The sequence below is a fragment of the Emydura macquarii genome, unplaced genomic scaffold, assembly GCF_026122565.2.
Source record: "Emydura macquarii macquarii isolate MOO-44397 ecotype Brisbane River unplaced genomic scaffold, CSIRO-AGI_Emac_v2 contig_2768, whole genome shotgun sequence".
NCBI classification, from domain to species: Eukaryota; Metazoa; Chordata; order Testudines; family Chelidae; genus Emydura; species Emydura macquarii.
Window position 1 is genome coordinate 15,677,048 of NW_027132905.1, and position 22,377 is coordinate 15,699,424.

General features: G+C 45.2%; 1 protein-coding gene across 1 annotated transcript in view; it reads right to left on the reverse strand.

The window, feature by feature from the left end:
• The window catches only part of NSG2 (neuronal vesicle trafficking associated 2), a 39,915-nt gene extending 31,818 nt beyond the window's left edge, over nucleotides 1–8,097 (reverse strand). The window contains exons 1-2 of the mRNA XM_067566762.1: nucleotides 7,822–8,097; nucleotides 6,844–6,994 (exon numbers count right to left, since the gene is read on the reverse strand). Of these exons, the coding sequence (XP_067422863.1) occupies nucleotides 6,844–6,972 (129 nt within the window). The 5' untranslated portion in view covers nucleotides 6,973–6,994; nucleotides 7,822–8,097. The remainder of the gene's footprint in view (nucleotides 1–6,843; nucleotides 6,995–7,821) is intronic.
• Between the last annotated feature and the right edge of the window lie 14,280 nt (nucleotides 8,098–22,377).

Genomic DNA, 22,377 nt, shown 5'->3' on the forward strand with positions numbered 1-22,377 from the left:
TCCTAACTGACACCAATATAAGGGAATAGAGAATTGGGCCCCAATGTGTATTTAATCTCAATGCAAAATGAAACAAAAGAAATTCCCAGGCTCCCTACTTGCTTCTTTCTGGTGAAGTTACAATGGAAATGGTCTTTTATGAGGGAGGCAGCTTCTCTAGAGAGCAGTGCCCTGCTGTTCAGACTTTTATTGGGTTATCAGTATTTTAGGAGGTTTCTAAACTACGGCCTCTTATGCATTGATAATAGAAGCAATCATTCACTCAAAACCTCATTTAGCTAGAGAAATAAATAATATCTTTATTGCACCCTGCAAACATGCATTAGTCTTCCAAGTGACCCATAAAGCCACATTATCCTGCCTCTTGTTTTCCCCTGGGTACATGTCTCTCTATGTTCTCATCTCCTGTCAATCTGGCCTTGACTGCCGAGGGACTCAGCATGGTCACAAGGGGCTGTGCTTGCATATCAGCATCTCACACTAAGGCCCAGATTCTCAAAGGTATTTAGGCACTTAATTTCCATTGAAATCAATGGGAGTCAGGCACCTAAACGCCTTTGAGGATTTGGGTTTAAGCTGTTTGGAGCAGCAGATCTGTTTTTATCCAGCTTGTAAAGCAACATGCACATCAATGACATACTGAAAAATAATGTTCTGTCTATCCGTCAGTGGGACCAATTTAGCCTTTCTGATTGCTGAATAATTACCATTTAACACTTGTCAGCCTTTGTGTTTGTTCACGTAGGCCCTGCGCCAGCAGAGACTTATGAATGCGCTTAACTTCACACACTGCGATTGTGCCACTGAAATCTTGCGGAGTATAGCTTTACTATTGGCTGTCCCTTTATCTATGGGCTTTGTGACCCTCTAAAACTCTATGTCATAGGTGGAGTCTAAACACATGCCAACTCAGGGGATCTTCAGGCAAAAGGATGGTACTGCTATAACTTGTTTACAATCTCCTTACTATATTTCCCAGCCAAGTCCCATCTTTCATCTACTGAGAGATGAAGCTGTTTATGGCAAAGGCAATAAAGAGGACAGAAATAAAGTATTCTGTGTTTTCTTCACTTTATGTCTACAGCAGAACTATCCTGTGAAAGCTGCTTCCAAAATGAAGTTTGTAAATAGGTTGTAAGACATTTTAGGAAGAGAAGAAAGCTGCCTAACACAACATGAAAGCACTTCTCTTTCTTTGGATCCCATCTGCCACACCCCACCTCCTTCTCCAGAAACAAGTCTAGCTATCTCATTAAGGCCCCACTCTAACAAAGTACTTAAGCATGTGTTTACCACATATAAGTAGTCCTATTAATGTCAATGGGGTTACTCAAATGTATAAACTTAAGCATATGCTTAAGTGCTTTGATGGACCAGCCTAAGACTCTTGCTTCAGTTACCTTCACACAGCGATTTATAACACCACCACTTAACAGGCCTATGGCGCTTTTCATCCATAGCGCTTTACATAACACCACATATATCGTTATCCATATCTTACAGAATGGGAATCAGAAACAGAGCAGAGGAAGTGGTTTCCTGAGTCACACCAGGAAGTCAGTGGTTGAGTCAGGAATAGAACCCAGCGTTCATGACTCCCAGGCCCATGCTCTACCTACTTGACAATGCTGCTACTCAAAATGCCCCATGTTCTCTCAGGTTCCCCCACCTGCTAAATGCAGCAGAGCTGGGACAGTGGCACATTAGGGTATAACAATGGCTCCAAGGCACACTCCATCTGAGCACATGGAAGCCCTTAGTATGCTATGGAATCAGGGGCTAGGAGGGGACAGGGACATGACCATAGGCCTAGGAAGTTAGATCAAGTGGACAGAGGCTCTCCAAAGCACAATCCCCCTTAATCCGATTGGGATACTGCAGTGTAAAATCACCCTCCACACACTGAAATAAAGGAGGATTTTATGGCAAGGGCATGATGGGATTATGGCAATTGCCCACCATGGGTCCTCAGCAGAGATTAAACCCAGGAACTCTCTCAATAAAAGCATGAACCTCTGCCTCTTGAGCTAAAGAACCAACTCTGCTGGCTGGCAGCTGCAGCATCCTCATTAGCCTCTTATTAAAATCAGCCTCTAGAAGGGGACAAAGTCTCACTTGGGCAATATGAGTTACAGGAGCTCATGGGATCACAATTCCTAATGAAGCTATTCTATGTGGGGAAAGGCTTGGAAGTAGCATGAGGGGTACTGAGACTCCATGCCAAAGCCCCAGCTCTTCAAAGATGGCCCACAATCCAAGGGTGTTCTCTGCCGATTCAAGCAGGTCGTGGCTTCGGAGAGCCAAGTCTCCTGCCCATTCCAGAAGCAATACATTCTGCTCCTCTAATGGAACATTTTTTAGGGAATTCTGAAAGCTCAAACTGACTGATTTTCCAGGCCCTATTTCTATGTAGGGGACAAATGGCCATTATTCCATAGAAACCTTTGTTATTTAGTTCATCTTAAATCCCCTGTTTACATCTTATTTCCTAATATTTGAATTATGTCCCCCTAATTTTTGACATACTGACTAATATGAAAAATGTCTCAATTGCTTCAATAATCTGAAACCCTCTGTTAGGTCACCTCAGCATCTGCTCTTTTTCCCTGGTTTCCTATCACCTTTCACACCTTGTTCAAGCATTGCAATGTCTCCTGCACCTGCAACATACCATTCCCCTGACATCTCTACCCTCCCCTTCTCCTACTCCTCTTCCTGCTTCCCAAGTTCTGCCAAAACCTCCTTCCTAAATGACTCTTCTCCCTACTCTTATCTTTGTGCTTCCTTTCATGTAGCACACTGTGCTTGCATATCAATCACTCTCTCACTCTTCATTCAAATCCCTCCTTAAAAGACCTTCTTCCATGACATTTAACAATAATAACCCTCCAAAAAGGGTTTTTATTGGGCCTTTAAAGGTGGTGAGAATGTAGATAGGCATAAGCCATATATGCCATGCTGCTCCATTTCCTGTCAGTAACATTCATCATTGCATACAAGCAGGATTTTGGCTGATGAGGTCTTTTATTAACAAACTCATAGAGGTCTATATCTAAATGCACCTGCTATGTTGGGCCTAATCCTCATCCCACTGGAGTCAATAGCAAACCTCTTTTTGTCTGCAATGAGTCCAGAATCAGGCACTTTGTTGTAATAGTATGTTGGCTTTGGTAGATTATGGGTATATTGTGGTGACGAACAATAGATCAGATGCTATGTGTGCATGTTAAAAACTATTACCTACATCCCAGGGGAAAATAAACAGCAGAGAGAATACTGGGATGCAGATGTTCAGGTGATGAAAGAGAAAGACTCTAATCAAGGAAATGATATTTAAAACCATTTGCTTTAAGCAGGAGCAGAGTAGATGTGAAATGTAACATAAGGAAAAACATTACATTTATTACTGTAGCTTTTAAAAATCACATTTTCCTCTAAAAGGATGAAGTAGGAGATTCAGAAAATGAACTGACATGAATTCCAAGTCTTTTCTCTGCCTGGTTAAATGTAATTTCATTTATTGCCACTTTATATTTGTGCTTGAGCTCTGCATTTTCCCCAAAGAAATGAATAATAATATTTAACATAACTAGCATTGTGAAAATTTTAAATTATTCATTTAGAAAAGGACATGCAGCTCTCATGTAATTCCCACTTCACTGCCAAGGCACATGTAATATATTACAGTCCAGGTGGTGCAAAGTGCAAATCATGAAAATTTAAAATACTACTTCCAGGATTATTAATAATGGAAAGTCTTTTACTCTCAGAGACCTTGGGATTGGCAAAACAAAAATAAAATCTACTGCTTCTGCCAAGGAGAAAGGTTTCTTCCAGGTTCAGAGTTAGCCTTTTTAGTCCCACAAAACCTGAATACCCCCTGAATTTGGGGGGGAGGGGAGGGCGAATTCATGGAGTCACAGATTTTAGAACCAGAAGGGACTATCAGATCATCCAATCTGACTTCCTGTGTCGCACAGGCCATAGAATTTCATCCAGTTACTCCTGTATTGAGCCCAATAACTTGTGTTCGGCTAACATGTCTTCCAGAAAGACAACCAGTCTTGGTCTGAACAGGACTGGGTGCCCAATTCCCCTCGTTAGCTTTGAAAATAGCCTCAAGTTCCTGCAATCTATGCACAGTGACCTGAGTTCAGAGCCAGCCGTAGTGCTTGTGTGTATATTAGAGCTTGCGGTGCCCTACATGAGAAAAACTGTAGTACTCAGGAGGGAGAACTTTTAGCAGGTGGGTTTGCTAACCAAAGGGGTTTTTCTGAACTTAAAGGAAAAATGCCAAAACACATGCTTCTCTGTTAGCTCTGTTTGCCAGTGTGTGATTAATGACACTGATGGGCAAACGTAGGAAGGCAGAGGCCTAGAATACTGCCTCCTTGCTATTAAAAATAAGCAGCAACTGATTTACATTTAAGAAGAGAGCAGTGATTTTTTTATATGTTGATGCACAAGCCCTGACAGTACAATAGTTTTGACCCATTTGACCACTCATTTAAGAGGCATCAAAAGCCAGCCTGGTTTGTGTTCTCATTCTCAGAAGCCATAATCCACAGCTGGCAGGACTGTGTCTGTTACAGACAGAAAGTAAAAGTCCCTTTAAAATAAAATAAAATAAAAACAAACAAACCTGTTCTCTGATTGCAAAACAAATCCAAACATAAATATAGACCAAGACCTGAAATCCTTCTCAAGTCCTTCCTCAGGCTCAATATCTCATTGAAGTCTGTGAGAGTTTCTCTTGAGCAAACATTGCGTAAGGTGAAATTCGCCCTTTTCACTTAACCCCCACTACCTTTACTTTAGGTTCCGCTGATTAATAGGGCCTTCCAAAGGCCCTCTGCCTGACTTTCACCTTTCAGGATTTGTCCTATAAATAATAAAGTAACAAGGATTGTTGGCAATTTTTAGCATCCTCTCCTTTTTTTATAACGTACTTTCTGTAACTGCTAACTCCTGCTCTACTAAACCTAGGAGCTGACCCATGATACCATTGAATTCAATGGGCTTTAGATCAGGGCCCTTGTCCTTTGGCATGTGCTCAATTCCTCAGGCCAGGGTAGGACCAAAAACACCAGGGTATGTGCCACAACTAACAAATGCATTAACAACATATACCTGGAGATGAATACAAATCCATTTAGACCAATATATTACAATGGGTTTTCACCAACAGATAATGGTAATATGATGATCATCAGAGTTGTTGTTATCAGTCCACTAGTTTTAATGCCTTGTTTTGTTTTTTGTTCGTTTGGTTCTAATTTTACAGGTGGTAACCACCACCTGAGCGATTTAAAGCCTAGTATGCCAATTAGCGCCTGAACTTGTCCAGCTGCTTTATGGCAGCATCAAAATGAGTTGCTCTTATGCATCCTTAATTTCCCCAAGAGCCTCTCAGACATTTTTGATAAATCATGTTAATTTATTTTAGTTATTTTTTTATTATTATTTTTCAGTCTTGTTGATCAGAACTAGAGGTAAAGAGCCAGTTTATCCTCTCATTTACACCAGTTCAGACTAGTCTAACTTTATTGATTTCAATTAAATTATTCCTAATTAACACTGGTGCAAGTGGAAGGAGAATCAGGCCCATTATCCCTTATTTTGACACTGTTTTGGTTTCTGCAAGGGCATGCCAATTAGTTCAGTTGCGATATATATATCACAACAGAATTAATTAATATATATATTCAGTTCTTTATTTATAGAAAATATATAACAATGTGTGTGTATATATATATAAATATATATATAAACACACAAATACATAACAGTGTGTATATTAGATCTATACACACACACATTGTTATGTATTTTCTATTAGTCTAGATATTTTTCCTATACCCATCACCATGATGTCTGTGCTTTTTACATATTTTATTACCAGTGTCTTTCAGCCATTATCCATGTTAATTTTGCTGATATCTCATTATCCCATGAAATTTAATCCTTCTTTCTGTCTTTTGTATTGATGTGACATTAATCCTGTGGTATCTAAGCACCACATTGCAGCAGCCTTTTTTTTCCCCCCCATAAAGAGCAATGACAGTGGGATCTCTTGGACATTTGATCTCATGGTGAGATGTCCTAATGGTATCATATTATCTCCTTATAACATTATTGACATGTATCATCACTGTACATAAATAGACAAAATTATTTCATAGTATCTACAGTACCTTAAAAAAAAAACCCCAACTGATAAACTCCATCCAATCAGTGATGCCCATTTCTGAACATTTTAGTGCGGCAATGAAATTCTGTGAATGTTGATTGGCTAGGAGAAAAAGCGCTCCCTCACAGAAGCCAATAGGAAAAAAGAATACATGGAATGGTCCATTACCACATTTTCTATAGGGAAGTTCAGTTGGTCTGTTCAGCTAAAATCAAAATGAATTAATATCAAATGGCCCTTGATTTGAGTAATTAAAATTAGATACCCTTCAACCTTTGTTTATTGCACAAGAATCATCTCATCACTCCCAATGTAGGTGCAAGACCCACTTGCTCACACAATGCCTCTTTTATTGTTAAGATGCATTCTATGCTATTCCTATTTAATTTTTATGCCATTTTTAGGAAAAATACATTAAACCTTTTCCCAATCTGCAATCATGAGGGAACATTTTCTGGTTTGCATATTTCATTCTGTTGTGTTAAAAAACACACCAACAAAGGAAACCCCTTTTTTATTGTGTTGCATTGATGAGGTGCAATGATTGCATGTTAATGCCTATTAGAGACCAATAACAACAGGGCTGTGAAAAGCGGACACCTGGTTGCTCTCTCTGAGTTTTTTTGTGTTTGTTGGGGGAGGAGGGGTGTTACCTTTTCGGGAGCTGGGAACTGCAGGTGATTTACTTCCAAGGGTGTGATCAAAGGAACTGTCTGAAAACCATCTTCACTGGATGGTTGTTTGCTGTTCTTGTCACTCAAATTACTCCCCAGCTTCACCATTCTTGGACCTCAGTTTCCAGACCTGAAACAAATCAAGACTGATGTTACAAGGGTAGGAGGGTGGGTGGGGCAGCGGGAAGGGGAAAGGAGATGGAGAAGAGGATTCTGCCTTACACTGCTCTATTGAATTCTGCATATCAGTCATTGCTCATTTGGGTTTTTTTACTGGATTGCTAGAGATAAAACATAACAAATCTGGAACAACTTCACTAGAGGGTACATTAAACAGATAAAATAATAAAAGAAAAACTCAAAAAGCTCAAAGCGAGTCCAAATAAAACCTCTCACAATCCCACTAATATAGCAAATATTGTGTCAGATCAGGACCAGGTTGCAAAAAGCCCTCATACACGGGCCAAATGCATCCCCTGCTGTAAATCCACTGATGCCTGTAGACTTGCACCAGCGATAAACTTGACTCGGTATTTTTGTCAATCACATATATTGTTTAAACCCTCTGGAGATACAAAAAATCCTTGTTAGCAGACAACATAAAAAGTGCACAGAAAAGAATGCTGCTGAAACTGACATGTTTCCCCTTCTCCTGTGGTGATGGGGCTACTATTCCAGACTGGATCCTGCTCTTCTGCAGGCTATTTTTGTTTAAAAACAAAGAAATAGTAACACGAGAAAGGCTCTCTGATTTTAAATGCAACTCCCCAAGCTTGAGCTCATGTCAGAGCGGGACAGGCACCCTCCAAACTGTGGCACACTGCAACTCCGGCTCAGCTCTCATTGTCCGCTGTGGCTGGTGAAGCTGTACAGGCACACCGAGAGTGTTGCACAACACGCACACACACGGAACAAAAAAGAAACCGCCATCACAGCCACAAATCTCCCCGTACTTACTGCACACCACGCTTTCCTGGGGGAGGGTCAGGCCGCGCCCTGCAGGAGCACTGGGTTTTTCCGAGCGCAGGAAGGTGGTGCTGAAGGGACAGCGCTTCGGTCCGCAGACGCCTGGTTCCAAACGCTACTGAAGGCGAAGCGGGGAGCGGAGTGCTGAGAGCAGCTCCAGCCTGCAGCGCACACACATCGCCGCACACAAACACCAGGGCAGCGGCTTCCATGTGGAATCTGGCACCACCTGCTGTTTCAGTGCATGGCCACAAGTGCTGCAGAGAAGAAAATCAGCGGGAGCAGCAGGGCAGCCGGGAAAGCGCTTACCCACCATCGCCACCTGGAGCCTGCTCGGGGAATGAAAGGGGAGTTTTCAGAGACAGGCAGGAGCGAGGATTCCAACGCGTGCCCTGATGGTACGGGGCGAGGGGTACCTAAGCCCGGAAACTGCTGTTTGTGCAGCTGTGATTTCATTTATGGCACGCCAGCAACAAGGAGTTTTCACAGCGAGGGTCAAATCCTGCAGCCCTAACTCCAGACTTAATGAGGGGAAACTTCTGTTGGCTCCAATTAGTAAATCTTGAGTAAAGGCTGCAGGATGTAGCCCCCTAAAGAAACAGGAAGGGGACTGGCTGCCTCGTGGAGTGAGTGCCGGGATGCAAAGCCTCTTACTTTTCAGTGGCTTGGATCAGACCCAGACAAGGCTGGTACTGAGTGAAGGCTACACCTACCAGTGGCCCTTTGGTTACCCCTATATGAAAGGAGATGATGGAGGTCTCATTCAGCTTGTAGAGAGCAAGTTTCTATATTGCATAACCACCTCCACATGCGGTACTAACAGGCACAAAGGCTGAGGACAGACGGAGCTCAGACACTGAACACCTCTATCTAATCTATATATAGGATCTATATTTCAAATACACTCCATCACTACAATATTTAGATCATAAGAGGCGGCCTATGTAGGCTAGGGCTGAAACACTTTGCTCAGGAGTAGAAAGTAACATGGGCATTTCTCCCGATGCCATATCTTCTGCCAGTGGCAGAGGTGAGAGCTCTCTCCTGTTGGCACAGAGTGTCTTCACCAGACATTCTGCAGTGGCGCAACTGTATCATAGTGCTGCATCACTGCCGCGCTGTATGTATAGACAAACCCGAACCCTATTACTATACATGGCCTGTCTGATGTGATTATAAATATAGAGCTTTGTCTCCAGGGCTCTCCATCTGGCATCTTTTACAAGTACTAAATTTACTTCTAAAAGGTCTGAACTGTTTGTGTAGAGAAAGCCTTTTTTGGAGCCCAGTTGCAACAATACTGTTAAGTGATACCTTGGCACAGGCAAGACAAAAAAAGTCTTTCATTACATTTCTGTGAGTTCATTCCAACTGCTAAGTATGGCTGTTGAGTGCAAGAAGGAGGGGAGAACGGGGGGAGGTGTGGATTATTATAGACAGGGCTGTTAGCACCATCTATTATTAAGGTGCCCAACACTTCCCATTATAAGATCCTGTTTTCAATTGCTTATAACTTTACCAAACTTTAACTGTTTTGGCTGAAATTTTCCATGCAGGGTGTCTGCCACAGGCTGAATAATTTTTTATACTGTATTCTATTTTATTTTTATTTCAGCCAAAACAGTTTCTGAGAAATGTGCTAGGTAAAATACATTATTTTGCCCATGATGAAAAATTCTGGCATCCTTTACTTCCAATTGTTGTAATGACCCCATGCTTTGGAGCAGGGACTTGACATTTGACAATGGGTGGCCTTTGTGCCTTTTGCTGTCCCTGTGAAAAATATGGCCAAAATAAGCGTTTGAAAAATCATACTTCACACATGTTCTGTAAACACTTAGAGCGAAATTGCTACAGGATTCCATCCACACTGAGCATGCTCCAGGGCAGAGCAAGACTTTCCTTGCAGCTGTAGCGCTGGGGGCTCTGCTGCAAGGTTTGCTGGGTCCAGACACCTCAACTGGGAGTAGGGAGCCTGTCTCACCTGTGCTGTCAATGACCACCCCTGTCCAGCTGGGCCGGGGATACCTGATTTGAATACAGAGAAGACAAGAGTCAGTTCTGTTGGTGATGGCATGGGGTACTTTGGAACAGGGAAACTGAGAGGTTGATGGGGGAACAGGGAAACCAGGGGTGCCTGTGCAAGAAGACTTGGACTGGGAGCCAGGGAAGGAAATATGGAGGGAAACTGGGAGCCAGTAGGTGGGGGAAGACTGAGGTCAGATGAAGAGCTTTGGAGGAGATTGAGACTGGCAGGATGAGGAGACTGAGAACCAGTGGGGTAGGAGCTAAGTGGGGATCTGCTGAGGAGCCAGGATGCAGGGCAAGAACTGGCATTGGCTGGGCTAAGAGATTGGGACAAGGAGCCAAAAGAGTGGGGGCAGAGGAGCACAAACCCTGAGATTGGCTGAGGAGCCTAGAGGAGATTGGGACAGGGAGACATTGGGCTCGTGGAACAGGGGCCAGGAGGGATTCAACTGGAGGCTGGGCAGAGAGGGGAGAGAGACAAATTGGATGAGGAGCCAGGCAGAAACAAATGGGACTAGCTAGGCAAAAAGACAGACTGGAAAACTGTGGGGAGATTGGGATTGAGGCAGAGAGTATGCAGGGGAAAGACTAGGGCTTCTTGAGCCAGGAGGTTCAGACTGGGATGAGTAGTCTATGGAGTGAAGACTGGGGCCATCTAGGCAAAGAGACTGGGACTGGGATGAGGAGTCAGGTGTGGCGAAGACAGAGGACTGGGACAGGGACCAGTCGGAGGGCACAGAAAAGGAAAGGAGAGAAGATCGATGCCCACTACAACATTCTCCTTCCCAGACGCTGGAATGAAATTCAAATTCCTGAGACTCATTATTCTTCTGCTGTTAGCAAATACTTGTGAAATCGAGTGGCAGTGTCCCATCTGCATCTATTACTGGTCCACATAGAGGATGACAACCTACTACTGCTATCAGTAGCTCAAGTGGCAGAAGTCTATGCGGTGGATCTAAAGGTTCCAAACCTGCTGATGGCCCATGTGGAGGTCAATCTGATGCCACATGATGGAAGTGCTGGTTTTTTTTCACTTTGCTTTTATTGGGGGGGGGGGGGGGGGGGGGGAGAGAAAATTATATACACGTAACACTACATTAAAAGAACACGATTAAGGTTGCAAAGTGAAGCACACATAAGTAGGGGTCAACCAAATTTGTAGCCATGAAAATTGCATCATGGACTATGAAATCTGGTCTCTGGCTGACCAGCTCTGAAGGCAGAGAGGAGAGCAGCAGCTGCTGCCCATGGGCCCAGCTCTGATGGCAGCGCTGCCCACAAGCAGCAGTAGAAAAGTAAGAGTGGCAATAAAGCAACCCCCCCCTAGACTTGTGACCCCCTTTTAGGTGTAAGCCCTAAGTTGAAGTAATGCTGTGGAGAAATCACACGTTTTTCATAGGTTGGTCATGGCATAAATAGCAAATTTTGCAGATGTGTAACACAGCCCCAAAATTTGATCTTTATGCCATGACCAAACAGCAAAAATTGTGTGATTTCTCCACAATTTAAGTAGGCCCCTACTCATAAGTTAGGAAATGCCAGAGATAAGATTACTTGTGGAACCTCAATTCAGCCCCTTTGTGCACATGCGTTATGATACAGTTTTAATTATGTTTTTTCCACAGGACCCCCACCTCATTCAGTGCGCAGGATGAACTTACTTTGCAGATGAATCAGGATTATATAGTGAAGACGACTGGGGTCTGTGAGACCCCTCCATTTGTTGCAGAAGTTGGAAGGTGCGTAGTGAATAAGGCAGATTGCAAGAAGAGAAAAGATTTTGTCATGGGCACAGCAATTTGAATGCTGCTGTGAAGAATTGGATTCTATTCCTGCCTGTGCCACAGCATTCCTGTGTGAATCTAGTCAAGTCACTTAAATCAAACATTTTAGATGTGGTCACTAACTGTGTTTTCCTCATTTTCTAGGTGCCTGGCTTGTGACACTGGGCATTGATATGCAGAAGTATTGAGAAGTCACAGCTGCAGCTGAGGTCTGTTGGAGCTGGGCTTTGAACATATAAAGTGCTATATAATGCTCTAAGTACTTGAAAAAAAATCAGGTCCTAGGGTATCCCAAATTGGACGCTCAAAATAGTGAATACTTTTTACCTTAATCTCTCTGTACCTCAGTTCCCCATCTGTAAAATGATAATTCCTCCTCCTCTTATGGAGGTTTTGTGAAGATAAATTGTTTGTGAAGCACTCAGATATTATACGTGATAAATGCCACTGACAAGCCCTGAGAAAGTTAATAATTTTGTCTTCAGACCATGGTTTGAATAATGTGCATGAATAATGCATGGAGCAAAAGGAAAAAATATCTCATGCTGAGAGATTAAGCCTCTCTTTTGACCAAGTAATAAGCATTATACTTTTTATTTTATTTTTTTTTCTTGGTAAAAAGTGGCCATTTCTGTTCCTTAGTTTTGAATTCATGTTAAATACTGAATATTTTGCAGATCTGGGCCTGATCCAAGTTTATTGAAGTTAGAGGGGAGTCTTTCCATTGATTTCAGTGGGCTTTTGGATTAGGTCCTTAGTAAAATATAAGAGAACTTTCAATATCATCCATCCATTTGGAAGGTGAGATTCTCTCCAGACCTAAAGGTATAATAAGATACTTTGTATCTTATTAAATTACTGAAGATACTTAGTGTAATTATCTACTGCTGAGTACACACTGGAATTATACAGCTCCTCTACCACCCAGACAACTATGTCACTCCACACACTCAAGGGAATGGTTATGAAACAATGTAATCCTTTTATGCTAACTTTTGTGCTCTTCTTGTATGAAAAGCAATTCCTTTAAAATGGCATCATGGCTTTCCATGTTTATTGTGTTAGTGATTTCCAGATAAAAGTACTCTGTTAACAAGTAAAAGGATGTTTTTCTAACTGCCAATCTTGCAAATTCACCCTGTGATCTGAAAGTGAAACCTCTCTTTCACATATATCAACACCAGTAATAAAGATCCTGCAAGCCAAATTATGTGCTCAGTGACACCTGAGCAATCTCATTCCCTTCAAATGATGTCATTAGTGACACTTGTACAAATCTGTCTTTCAAATTATGCCTTCAGCACCACCTGTGCAAACCCATTGAGACTGTGCTTGTGCTATGAATGCAGATGCAAAAATGGGACCTGCTTACTCAGCAGATTCACTCCCTTTATATATTCAGGTTTCTTTTAGTATTAAAATATAGTTCTTGATAGTTACTTCCTTTATCCCTTCAGGGCCAACACAGATAAGGGGCAGCACATTGTACTCCACTCCTTCTTCTGCATTTACCAATATAATTGTTTATTAAATTCTCTGCAGTTATATCTTGCAATACCATAGGTAACTGACTGGAACTAAAGAAACGATTATGTTGAGAATACACGAGACAGAATAGAACCCACTCATTCTGCCTTATCTCTCCAGGACTGCCAGGTGTAAAAACTTCTTTGACACTAAAAATAAGCAGGTATGGTTGTGAATATAAACCAGGAGTGCATCTAATGAAATTCCACAATGCCATTATCTGAAAAATGTTGCAACCTGATAAAGGGAAATTGCAGAATTTCCTCCATGAGACAGAGGAAATCCCTGCAGCTACTTTAGAAAGTTTAAAACCTCATTTTCATTTGAAAAGTGTTTCTTTGAAAATCTCTAATGCCAATCTTCAAAAATAGATCTGAAGTAGTAGTAATAAGCTTATAAAACTGGGTGTTTCATGGAAAATTGACATTTTAAAGCTGTCAGCAAGATCCAAAGAAAGAGACACCATTAAAGGCATTGTAAGGGAAAGCAAACTGAAAACACCCAATCAAACAGTAGCTTACAGATTTTACTATAGAGTGAATACAAGGTCTAAACATTTCCACCTCCACAAAGCAAATCAATGACTGGCAATAAGAGAAAGCAGCAACATGAGCAATAGGAATTCCATGGGTACATCAGATATTTCTTCTGTCAACAAAAAAGGGTCTCTTTTTATTCCTTTTATAAGAGTCCCAGAGTCTATTATTTTCTATTTCCAGCTAAACAAATCAGAATAGAATTACTACTTTCATTAGCAGTTAACACTAAAGAGGATTCTCTTTAAGAGACCGAAGATTTGTAACTGGCTCTCAGATGTAGCATTTCACTACATTTTTAATTTCTGCAACTTGTCAACAAGTTTGTGATAGCTACCAAATAGCCCAACTTCTACCCAGTTTAAGAGTCCCCAGATATAAATCATTTTACTCTCAATCTTCTTCACATTAAATTACTCTCTCCATCTTCCCTCGTGGTCTATGAAATATTAATATTTAAGCACATTTCTCTTTCATTAAATATATGTCATGCACAAATGCATTTTCTTCACAGTTGTACACAATACTTATGTAGCAACATTATTTCCATCAAATATATATTGGAAATCTGGGCACATAAGAGACCAATGGAAGAGTTTGGAGGTGTGTGGACAGGCAATGGGAATAACTGAGAGGAAAAAAACCCCACTGTAGCACTTTGAGTTCTGAAGAACCACAATTCTGCATGCCAAGGATAGTATCTTGAAAATACAGAGTACCTTCAGACAAGCCAGAGCATGACAGGTCATAGGGAAAAATTAGACCATTCTGCTGAATTATTAGTTTTGCTTCTAAATCATCCACATAGAATAATTTTGAAAGTGATTCAAGAGGCTAAGTGAAACAAGAACTTCTGGAGGCATAATAGGCCAAATGTATCCCTTTCCTGCTCTGAATCATTCCACTGAAGTCAACTGATTTACTCCAGGTATGACCCTATATCTGGAATAAGTGGCAATTCAACATGTAAGCAAGATGTAGTAATAATGATATCTTAACCACACTTCCTCCATAATCCCAGAATAGTTGAATGTTTCTGCTAAAATGATCTCAGCAACCACACTTTATAAATGGAAAAGACTTGCTGAAAGATTGTTCCCTACTGCACATTTCACAGTGTTTTGTCCTGTCTAGTGTAATTGTCCCAAGTGATGGGGCTTCTACCGTTTTTCTTGGGAGCTTATTCCACAGCCTACTTGATGTTATAGTCAGGAAGATTTACCTTGTAATTAGTAAAATGGACACCACTAGTTTAAGTGTAATGTAAGAAGTAAAGTAAATATACATGTTTTAAAGTAAGGCCTATCTAATGGTGGTCTCAACTATGGAGCATTTCATCCAGCACGCAAAATTACAGTGCTGACTTCTTGTCACACACAGTGACAAGGAAAAACACAAAGCAGAACACAAAAGCCATTTTTAAATGTTAATTTATTATTAACTTAAAATATAGTTAAATATAGTTAAAATTAAATTCTGCAGAAGAAGCAGCATTTCTCAGTGCTTTGATGAAACTTTGAGCACAGTTCTACTCTTGTAATCTCTCTCTATTATTTGTTTGTGCAAGAATGCCCAACTTGCAGTAATTTCCACACTTTCATAGTTAAAATAATTTATTTTCATTATGATGACCAATAACATGCACAAATCAGACATGTTTATAATCAACCTAGCAACATCCACAATTGAGTAAAACCACTTCTTACTCACACACTTGGAGCAATAACTACAGAGCATCTCATTGATGTCACATACACTGTGGAAGAAGCAAAAGGGTCCAATCCGAAGAAGTGCTGAAATCAATGAGAGGTGAAAGCACCCAGAATTTCTCAGGAGGCACTTTGTATCTCTCAGGATCAAGGCATAATAATTCCCTTTTCCTTAGAGATCTCCTTATCTTTTGCCACTGCTAAATGAAAATGTAAACACATGTATTGACTTTTACAGGCTACAATGTAAGGAGTAATTGTCATACATGCATTATCTTCATCATATCTAATCTCCATGGTACTGTCACCAATTGATTAGTGACTGCTTGTGAATATTTATGGAAAAATCTCTCTGGGGTTAATGCTCTTCCAGAGCTTTTTCTCTTTTCCCCAGAATGCAAGCTTCTATTTAAAAACAGTTTCATTTGCTACTATGGTTTGGCGCAAAACCTATTCTGCTTAACAAATCAAGGCACTGCTGTCTTGTTTACTGTGCAACTACTGTCCTAGCATCATAGTGTGGCGAACAGCCAGCTCCACCCTAGGGGGTCTCACGCCCCTGCTGTTTGTAGTGGGCCAGGGCGTCTCCAGTCACCCTGAAGAGGAGGTAGGGACCCAGGCCCACCCACTCCTCCGGGTCCCAGCACAGGGGCCCTATGAGAAACAGCTATGTGCTGCTGATTCCGTGTTCTCAACTGCAATTTCTTCCCCCAGGCTAATTTTCCCCCTCCTTTTGGCTTCTTGAGCCTGGTACTTCCCTCCTGTCCACTCCTCCACAGAACTCTGCACTCCAATCCCATGGGCACTCCTACTCCTCCAGCTAGTGCCCTGCCTGTTTGGAGCAGAGGATTTAATGAAGCACCTGGCTGGTCCTTAATTAGCCTCAGCTGCTCCTAATTGCCCCCTAATGACTCTTAGCTAAACTGCAGGGAACAGAGCCCTCAGCATTTGGGGCCTTCCAGACCTCTCTTTGAGCACTTGCCTCAGGCTGCCGTGGAGGAGACTGCTAGTCAGTGGAGCTCCTAGGGCTACTCCTGATACTGCTACTGGTCTTGCCTGGGGGCTCTGCCGGCCTGCCCCCCTCCTGGCTGGGGAGCGGGTGAGTGGCCCCTCCACCGCCACTGCTGCTGCCATCACCACCACCACCACCACCACCAGTGACGAGGGCTTCCAGGGCTGGCTGCTGCTGTTGCTTGTGAGCCTGCTGCTGCTGCTTTTGTCTGCCGCTGTTTGTGAGGAGGAGCCTGACCACCATCTTTGCTACCACTGCTGCTGCAGGAGTGCTCCAGAGCGAGCTGCTTTGTTTGCTGGACTGAGTGACTGCACCATCTCTGCTCTTGTGGTGGTGGGGACAGGTACTGTTGCTTCTGTGGGGAGTTGGGGGGCAGCGTGGAGCTCTTTCCCCCCCCGTCCATCCGCCCACCTCGACCCCTGGCACAGGGAGCAGCAGCAGAGAGAAGAGAGCAGCCGCAGGTGGAAGAGGGAACTCAAATACTGCCTTCCGGGGGTTGGCAGATGTTAGAGGGAATGACACAACCCCAGGGGCGGTAACAATATGGGAGATGGGCAGGGGAGGGGCAGGAGCTGGCCTGACCACCACCGCATCGAGGGAAGGGCGCACCTCTGCTCCTGCCAGGCCAGCCAGAACTCCCGGAAAGACGCCACGAATCCCACATCCTCCAGCAGGCTGTTGTTGAAGTGCCAGTAGGCCGGCCCCGGCCTCTCCATGGTGAGAGAGGCCGTCATGGTCACCAGATAGTGATCTGAGAAGGGGGGCCGGCCAAACGCTGGAGGAGTGGGCCCGTGAAAGAGGATGATGAGAAATATAGATGCGGTCCAACCGGGAGTGGCACGACTGATCTTCCCCCACCCGGACAAAGGTAAAGGTGACGACGTTGTCCAGGTGGTGGTCGCACCAGATGTCCACCAGGGAGTGATGGGCTATGATCTCCCAGAAGACGTCCGCGGCGGCCGGGCATTGCTCGGTCCCTGTGCGGTCCCGTTCCTTGAGGGTGGTGCTGAAATCCCCACCGAGGACCAGGTACTCGTGAGGATCCAAGGCACTGAGGAAGGCGGACGCCTGCTGAAAAAAAAAACACCCTCTCCAGGCCAGATGTTGGGGCATAGGTATTGACAAGATTCAACGCCAGCCCCTCCATGCGGACTCGGAGGTGAGCAGGCGACCCGGCATGACCTCGGTGACCCCCAGCACCTCAGGCTGTAGGTCGGAGGAGAATAAGGTGGCCACTCTGCCTGCGCAGGCGGAGAGGTGACTAAAAAATACCCTGTCCCCCCACTCCAGCCACCAACTAGCCTCAGCGGCTGGATCCGTATGGGTTTCCTGCAGGAACACCAGAGTAGGAGAGTACCTGGTTCCTGAGGAGACCCATCCTACAGCCCCTGGCGTTTAAGGTTGCGAAGATTGTCAGGGCCATGAAGAGGGCTCAGGAGGATCCTTAAGGGCATGAATGCTAGCGGTCCCCGTCAGGCCCTGCAGCAATCCGTGACTGACCCCAAAGGCTAAGAGGGAGTCACGGAAGCTGAGAGCCCATCGGTAGGAGGCAGCGTCCTGCCTCCTGGTCCCTTTCCCCTCCTCAGGATGGCCCTCACAGCCCGGAGGACGAGATGGAAATCCCCCCAGCGCTGCAGGGCAAGCTGCACCCTATTCCCAGTCCCTTGACAGTCGACCAGCGTCCTGCAGCGCCTTGGGGGCCAGGGTAGAACACCCCGGACCATCCTCCGGCCAGGACCCTGCAGCAGCCCCGTGGCCAACAGAGACGGGCAGACAAGGGGCAGAGCCCCGACGCAGCGCCGATGTCGTGGGTGTAGAAATGGTCTGTCATTCGCCGTCCTGTCCCTGGACCAGGAGAAAGCGTTCGACCGGATAGACCACAGGTATCTCCTGGGCACCCTGCAGGCGTTCGGCTTTGGGCCCTGCTTTGTGGGTTTTCTCTGGGTGCTGTACGCCTCCGTAGAGTGTTTGGTCAAGCTCAACTGGACCCTGACTGAACCGGTCAGCTTCGGGCGAGAAGTGCGTCAGGGCTGCCCGCTGTCGGGCCAGCTGTACACTCTGGCCATCGAGCCCTTCCTCTGTCTCCTCTGCCGGAGGTTGATGGGGTTGGTGCTCCATGAGCTGGAGCTGACGCTGGTCCTGTCAGCGTATGCCGACGACGTACTCCTCGCGGTCCAGGACCCAGGCGACCTGTACGCTCTGGCCGTCTACTCGGCAGCCTCCTCGGCCAGGGTCAACTGGGTCAAGAGCTCTGGCCTGATAGGCCTGGTAGGGGCCGGGTGGTGGGTGAGCTCCCTCCCTCCCACCCACGCTTCACGCTATCCGGTGGAGCGCAGGTCCGCTGCTCTATTTGGGCATTTACCATTCCGCCACCCATCCCTCCCCAGCAGAGAACTGGCACGATTTGGAGGGCAGGGTGTCTGAGCAGCTGCGGAGATGGACAGGATTGCTCCAGTGCCTTTTCCTTCGGGGGAGGACACCAGTGCTCAACCAACTAGTCCTGTCCACACGCTGGCACCGGCTCAACACCCTGGTCCCGCCCCCAGGTTTCCTGGCCCACTTCCAGACGACTGTTCTGAAGTTCTTTGGCCAGGACTGCACAGGGTCTCTGCAGGGATTCTGAGTCTTCCCCTGGAGGAGGGAGGGCAGGGCCTGTGCTGCCTCCGCAGCCAGGTCCATACCTTCCGCCTCCAGGCTCTGCAGAGACTCCTTTATGGTGCAGGTAGTCCGGCGTGGAGCCACTTGGTGCACATCTTCCTCCGCTGCCTCTGGGGCCTCCGATACGACCGGCAGCTCCTTTATCTCCATTGGAGAGGTCTTCCGCGAGACCTCTCTGAGCTGCCGGTCTTCTACCAGGACCTCCTCTGGGCCTGGAGGCTGCTTATGGTCTCCAGGCCCCTTGTGGCCACCGAGGGGGGTGGATCTCCTCGTGGAGCCCCTGCTACACAACCCCCATCTTTGTGCGCAGGTGGCAGAGACCCTCTCGGTGCGCCGGAGGTTGGTCCTGGCAGGAGTCACCAAGATCGGAGATCTCCTGGACTACGACCCGGGGGACTGGGTGGCTCCCCAGGCGCTGGCTTGGCGCATGGGGCTCTCCACCCTTCGAACCCCCCAGCGCGTACTCCAGGAGGTGAAGGCAGCCTTGCCCCCCTCTGTCCTAGCACTCCGGTGCTCTCCAGTGGGCCCCGGCCCCGCGAGCCCCCCCGGCCTCCCTCCCCCTATGCCCTGAGCCGGCTGCAGCCAGTCCTCTTTTGCACTGCGCCGAGAGACCATCTTTACCCGCTCGAGCTTCACACCCTTTACTTCCTCGCCCTTGTGTCCCACCCTGACCCAAGTGGTGGGACCTGCTGCCACCTGCGGAGGGTGAGGACTCCCAGTAGGCCAGTCTGTATTCTACCCTGACCCCATGGCCCACCGGGAACATTAGTTGGCGGCTCCTTCATGGAGCCGTGAGCACGGGTGTGTACTTGGCGCGGTTCACTCCTCACCCTGACACCTGCCCCTATTGCGGCGTGAGGGAGACCATGGTGCACATTTATCTTGAGTGCGCCAGGTTGCAGCCCCTCTTCCAGCTCCTCCAGAACCTCCTGCTGAGGTTCTGGCTGCACTTCTCCCCACACTTGTTTGTCTATGCACACCCTATCCATGGCCCCACGAAGTTGCAGGACCTCCTCATCAACCTCCTCCTAGCCCTGGCCAAACTGGCCATCTACAAGACCAAGGAGAGGAGGTTGGCTGCGAGTGTGGGGCCTACTTCTGCGAGTGTGGGGCCTACTTCCGTTCCCTTGTGTGTTCATGCATTTGGGCAGAGTTCCTCTGGGCAGTGTCCGCTGGCTCCCTTGACACCTTCTGGGAGCAGTGGGCGCTGTCCGAGGTTCTCTGCTCGGTGTCCCATTCTGGTTCCCTCCATTTAACCCTGTGATCCTCACGCCCCTCCCTGTTTTTTCATTAGTTGTCCCCCGACATTAGTTGTATCCCGTCCAGAGACTCCTCCCCCTGGGCTGGGGAAGGGCCATTAGCAGTGGGTGGGCTTGTGCCCACCCACTTCCTGGTTTACAAATAGGATCACTTTCCTACTGCTTTCTGCCCTTGCTATATCACAATAGTTAAATAAATGCTTATGCAATTAAACTACTAGCCAAAACACAAACTCTGCTTATGTCATTGCAAATGTATTTATAAGAACTATAAATAGTTGGATCCTGTTTTCTTTTACTTACAAGACCCATTGTATCCATACACAAAATTACATATCCTGCTAAATCAGCTTTAAGTCACCTCCCAAAGGAGCCACAAAACTCAAATCACCTGCTAAAGGTCATTCTTCTACTAGAGGCCATATGTACTGGAAGCCTTGAGGATATACTTGAAAGTTAAAACAGAGAGATTGCCTATTGGAGGAATGCATGCTACATTGTATGTTAACTTCCAGTGTAGCAGAAGAACTTTGCTATTCTACTCAAGCTCTGTCTAACATTGCAAGTTCCGCTTACAGTGCTGAAGTCTGCTCAATATCCCATAACAGCTGAACTTCTGCTTAATAATCAGCAGTGAAATAGCTAACAGTGTTCGTTTTTAATTAGCACATAGCCATAATGATGATAATATCCAGATTGGGTTTCAGGATGTAGGATCCTATATGGAGGTGCAGGGGAATCCCGCTGACTTGTAGCCAGAACAGACATGTACTATTAACTTCACTCAGGAATGCAAAAGACTGATCCATTGTTCTGTAACTATTGTAATCATCTGCACTAGTGTAAACTGAATGCAAAGTGGTACCTGCTCAGACCAACCCCTGAACTATATCACTTTAAGACAAACTGCTAACTTTTACAAAGCATCAAGCTTCAAATATGGATCATTACCTGAAATGTCATATCTACCTTGCATTGTGCACATACCAATCTAGATTTTTTATTAAAAACTCAAAGTAACTGATTTGTAGTTTGAGAAGAAAACTGAAAAATATTTTCCTACCCAGAAACAAGATGATACGGCATTTGCTTCTTTTCTGGGGTAATTGTTAAGGGATCTCAGGAGAGGGTCGTTCGTTTTCTGAACTCTGATGCGTATGAACTGCTGCCCTGAGGTTTTAATTGTTTATTCCTGGTTCCTTTTAATGAATCAATTTTAAATAATTTATTTTATGTATGTGGCAACTCTTTTTTTCTTGTTGAAGATGTCACTTGCCTGGTTCACATGGATATGTTATTACTAAATAACACATTCTCTCATCTACAGTTTACCTTTAGCACTTCATATTAAGAAACATAAAATACTATAGTTGGAGTATTGGTCACTGTGCTGTAGCTGTTTGATTTGATGTTCATGGTGTGGATTGCACCTTGCATAGGGTCTACGTACTAAAGCTGAGTCTTCTTTCAGACTTGTTTTTCAGAAGTTTAACTCCACTGACGTTAGTAGAGTTATTCCGGTTTACACAAGTGTATTTGAAATCAGGCCACTCTAGTCAGAAACCAGACTTCATTACTATTCAGGTACTGGGCTCTATTCTAGCCAGGCTGCCACAAAGCGGCTGTAGAACAAGCATAAAGTGCCCCAGAGAATACCCTCAGTTCAAGGGTCCTCTATACCTCAGCTACCACCCTGGCTTGCATAAGAGGCATTCTGGAGTGATCTGGGAGTGGAATGGAGGCAGGGTGCAGGCATGCCAGAGGAGAGAGGTGGATCAAAGATGGGAGGGACTATGGCCAACCTGAACCGAGCTATTTAGTGTCCCTGTAAAGCTCCACAGAAGCCACTAAAACTAGGATGCAACACTGGGTGCTAAACTAGCCCACCCCATCAACCCCTAAATAGGGCAGATTCAAATTGCCTTCCTTCTGGCCCTGCACTTGCACCTGTGTCAGCAAAACGCTCACTCTATCTCATTGGGCCTGACTCTCCACAACCATAAACCTTGTGTCGTCATTTACACATGTGCA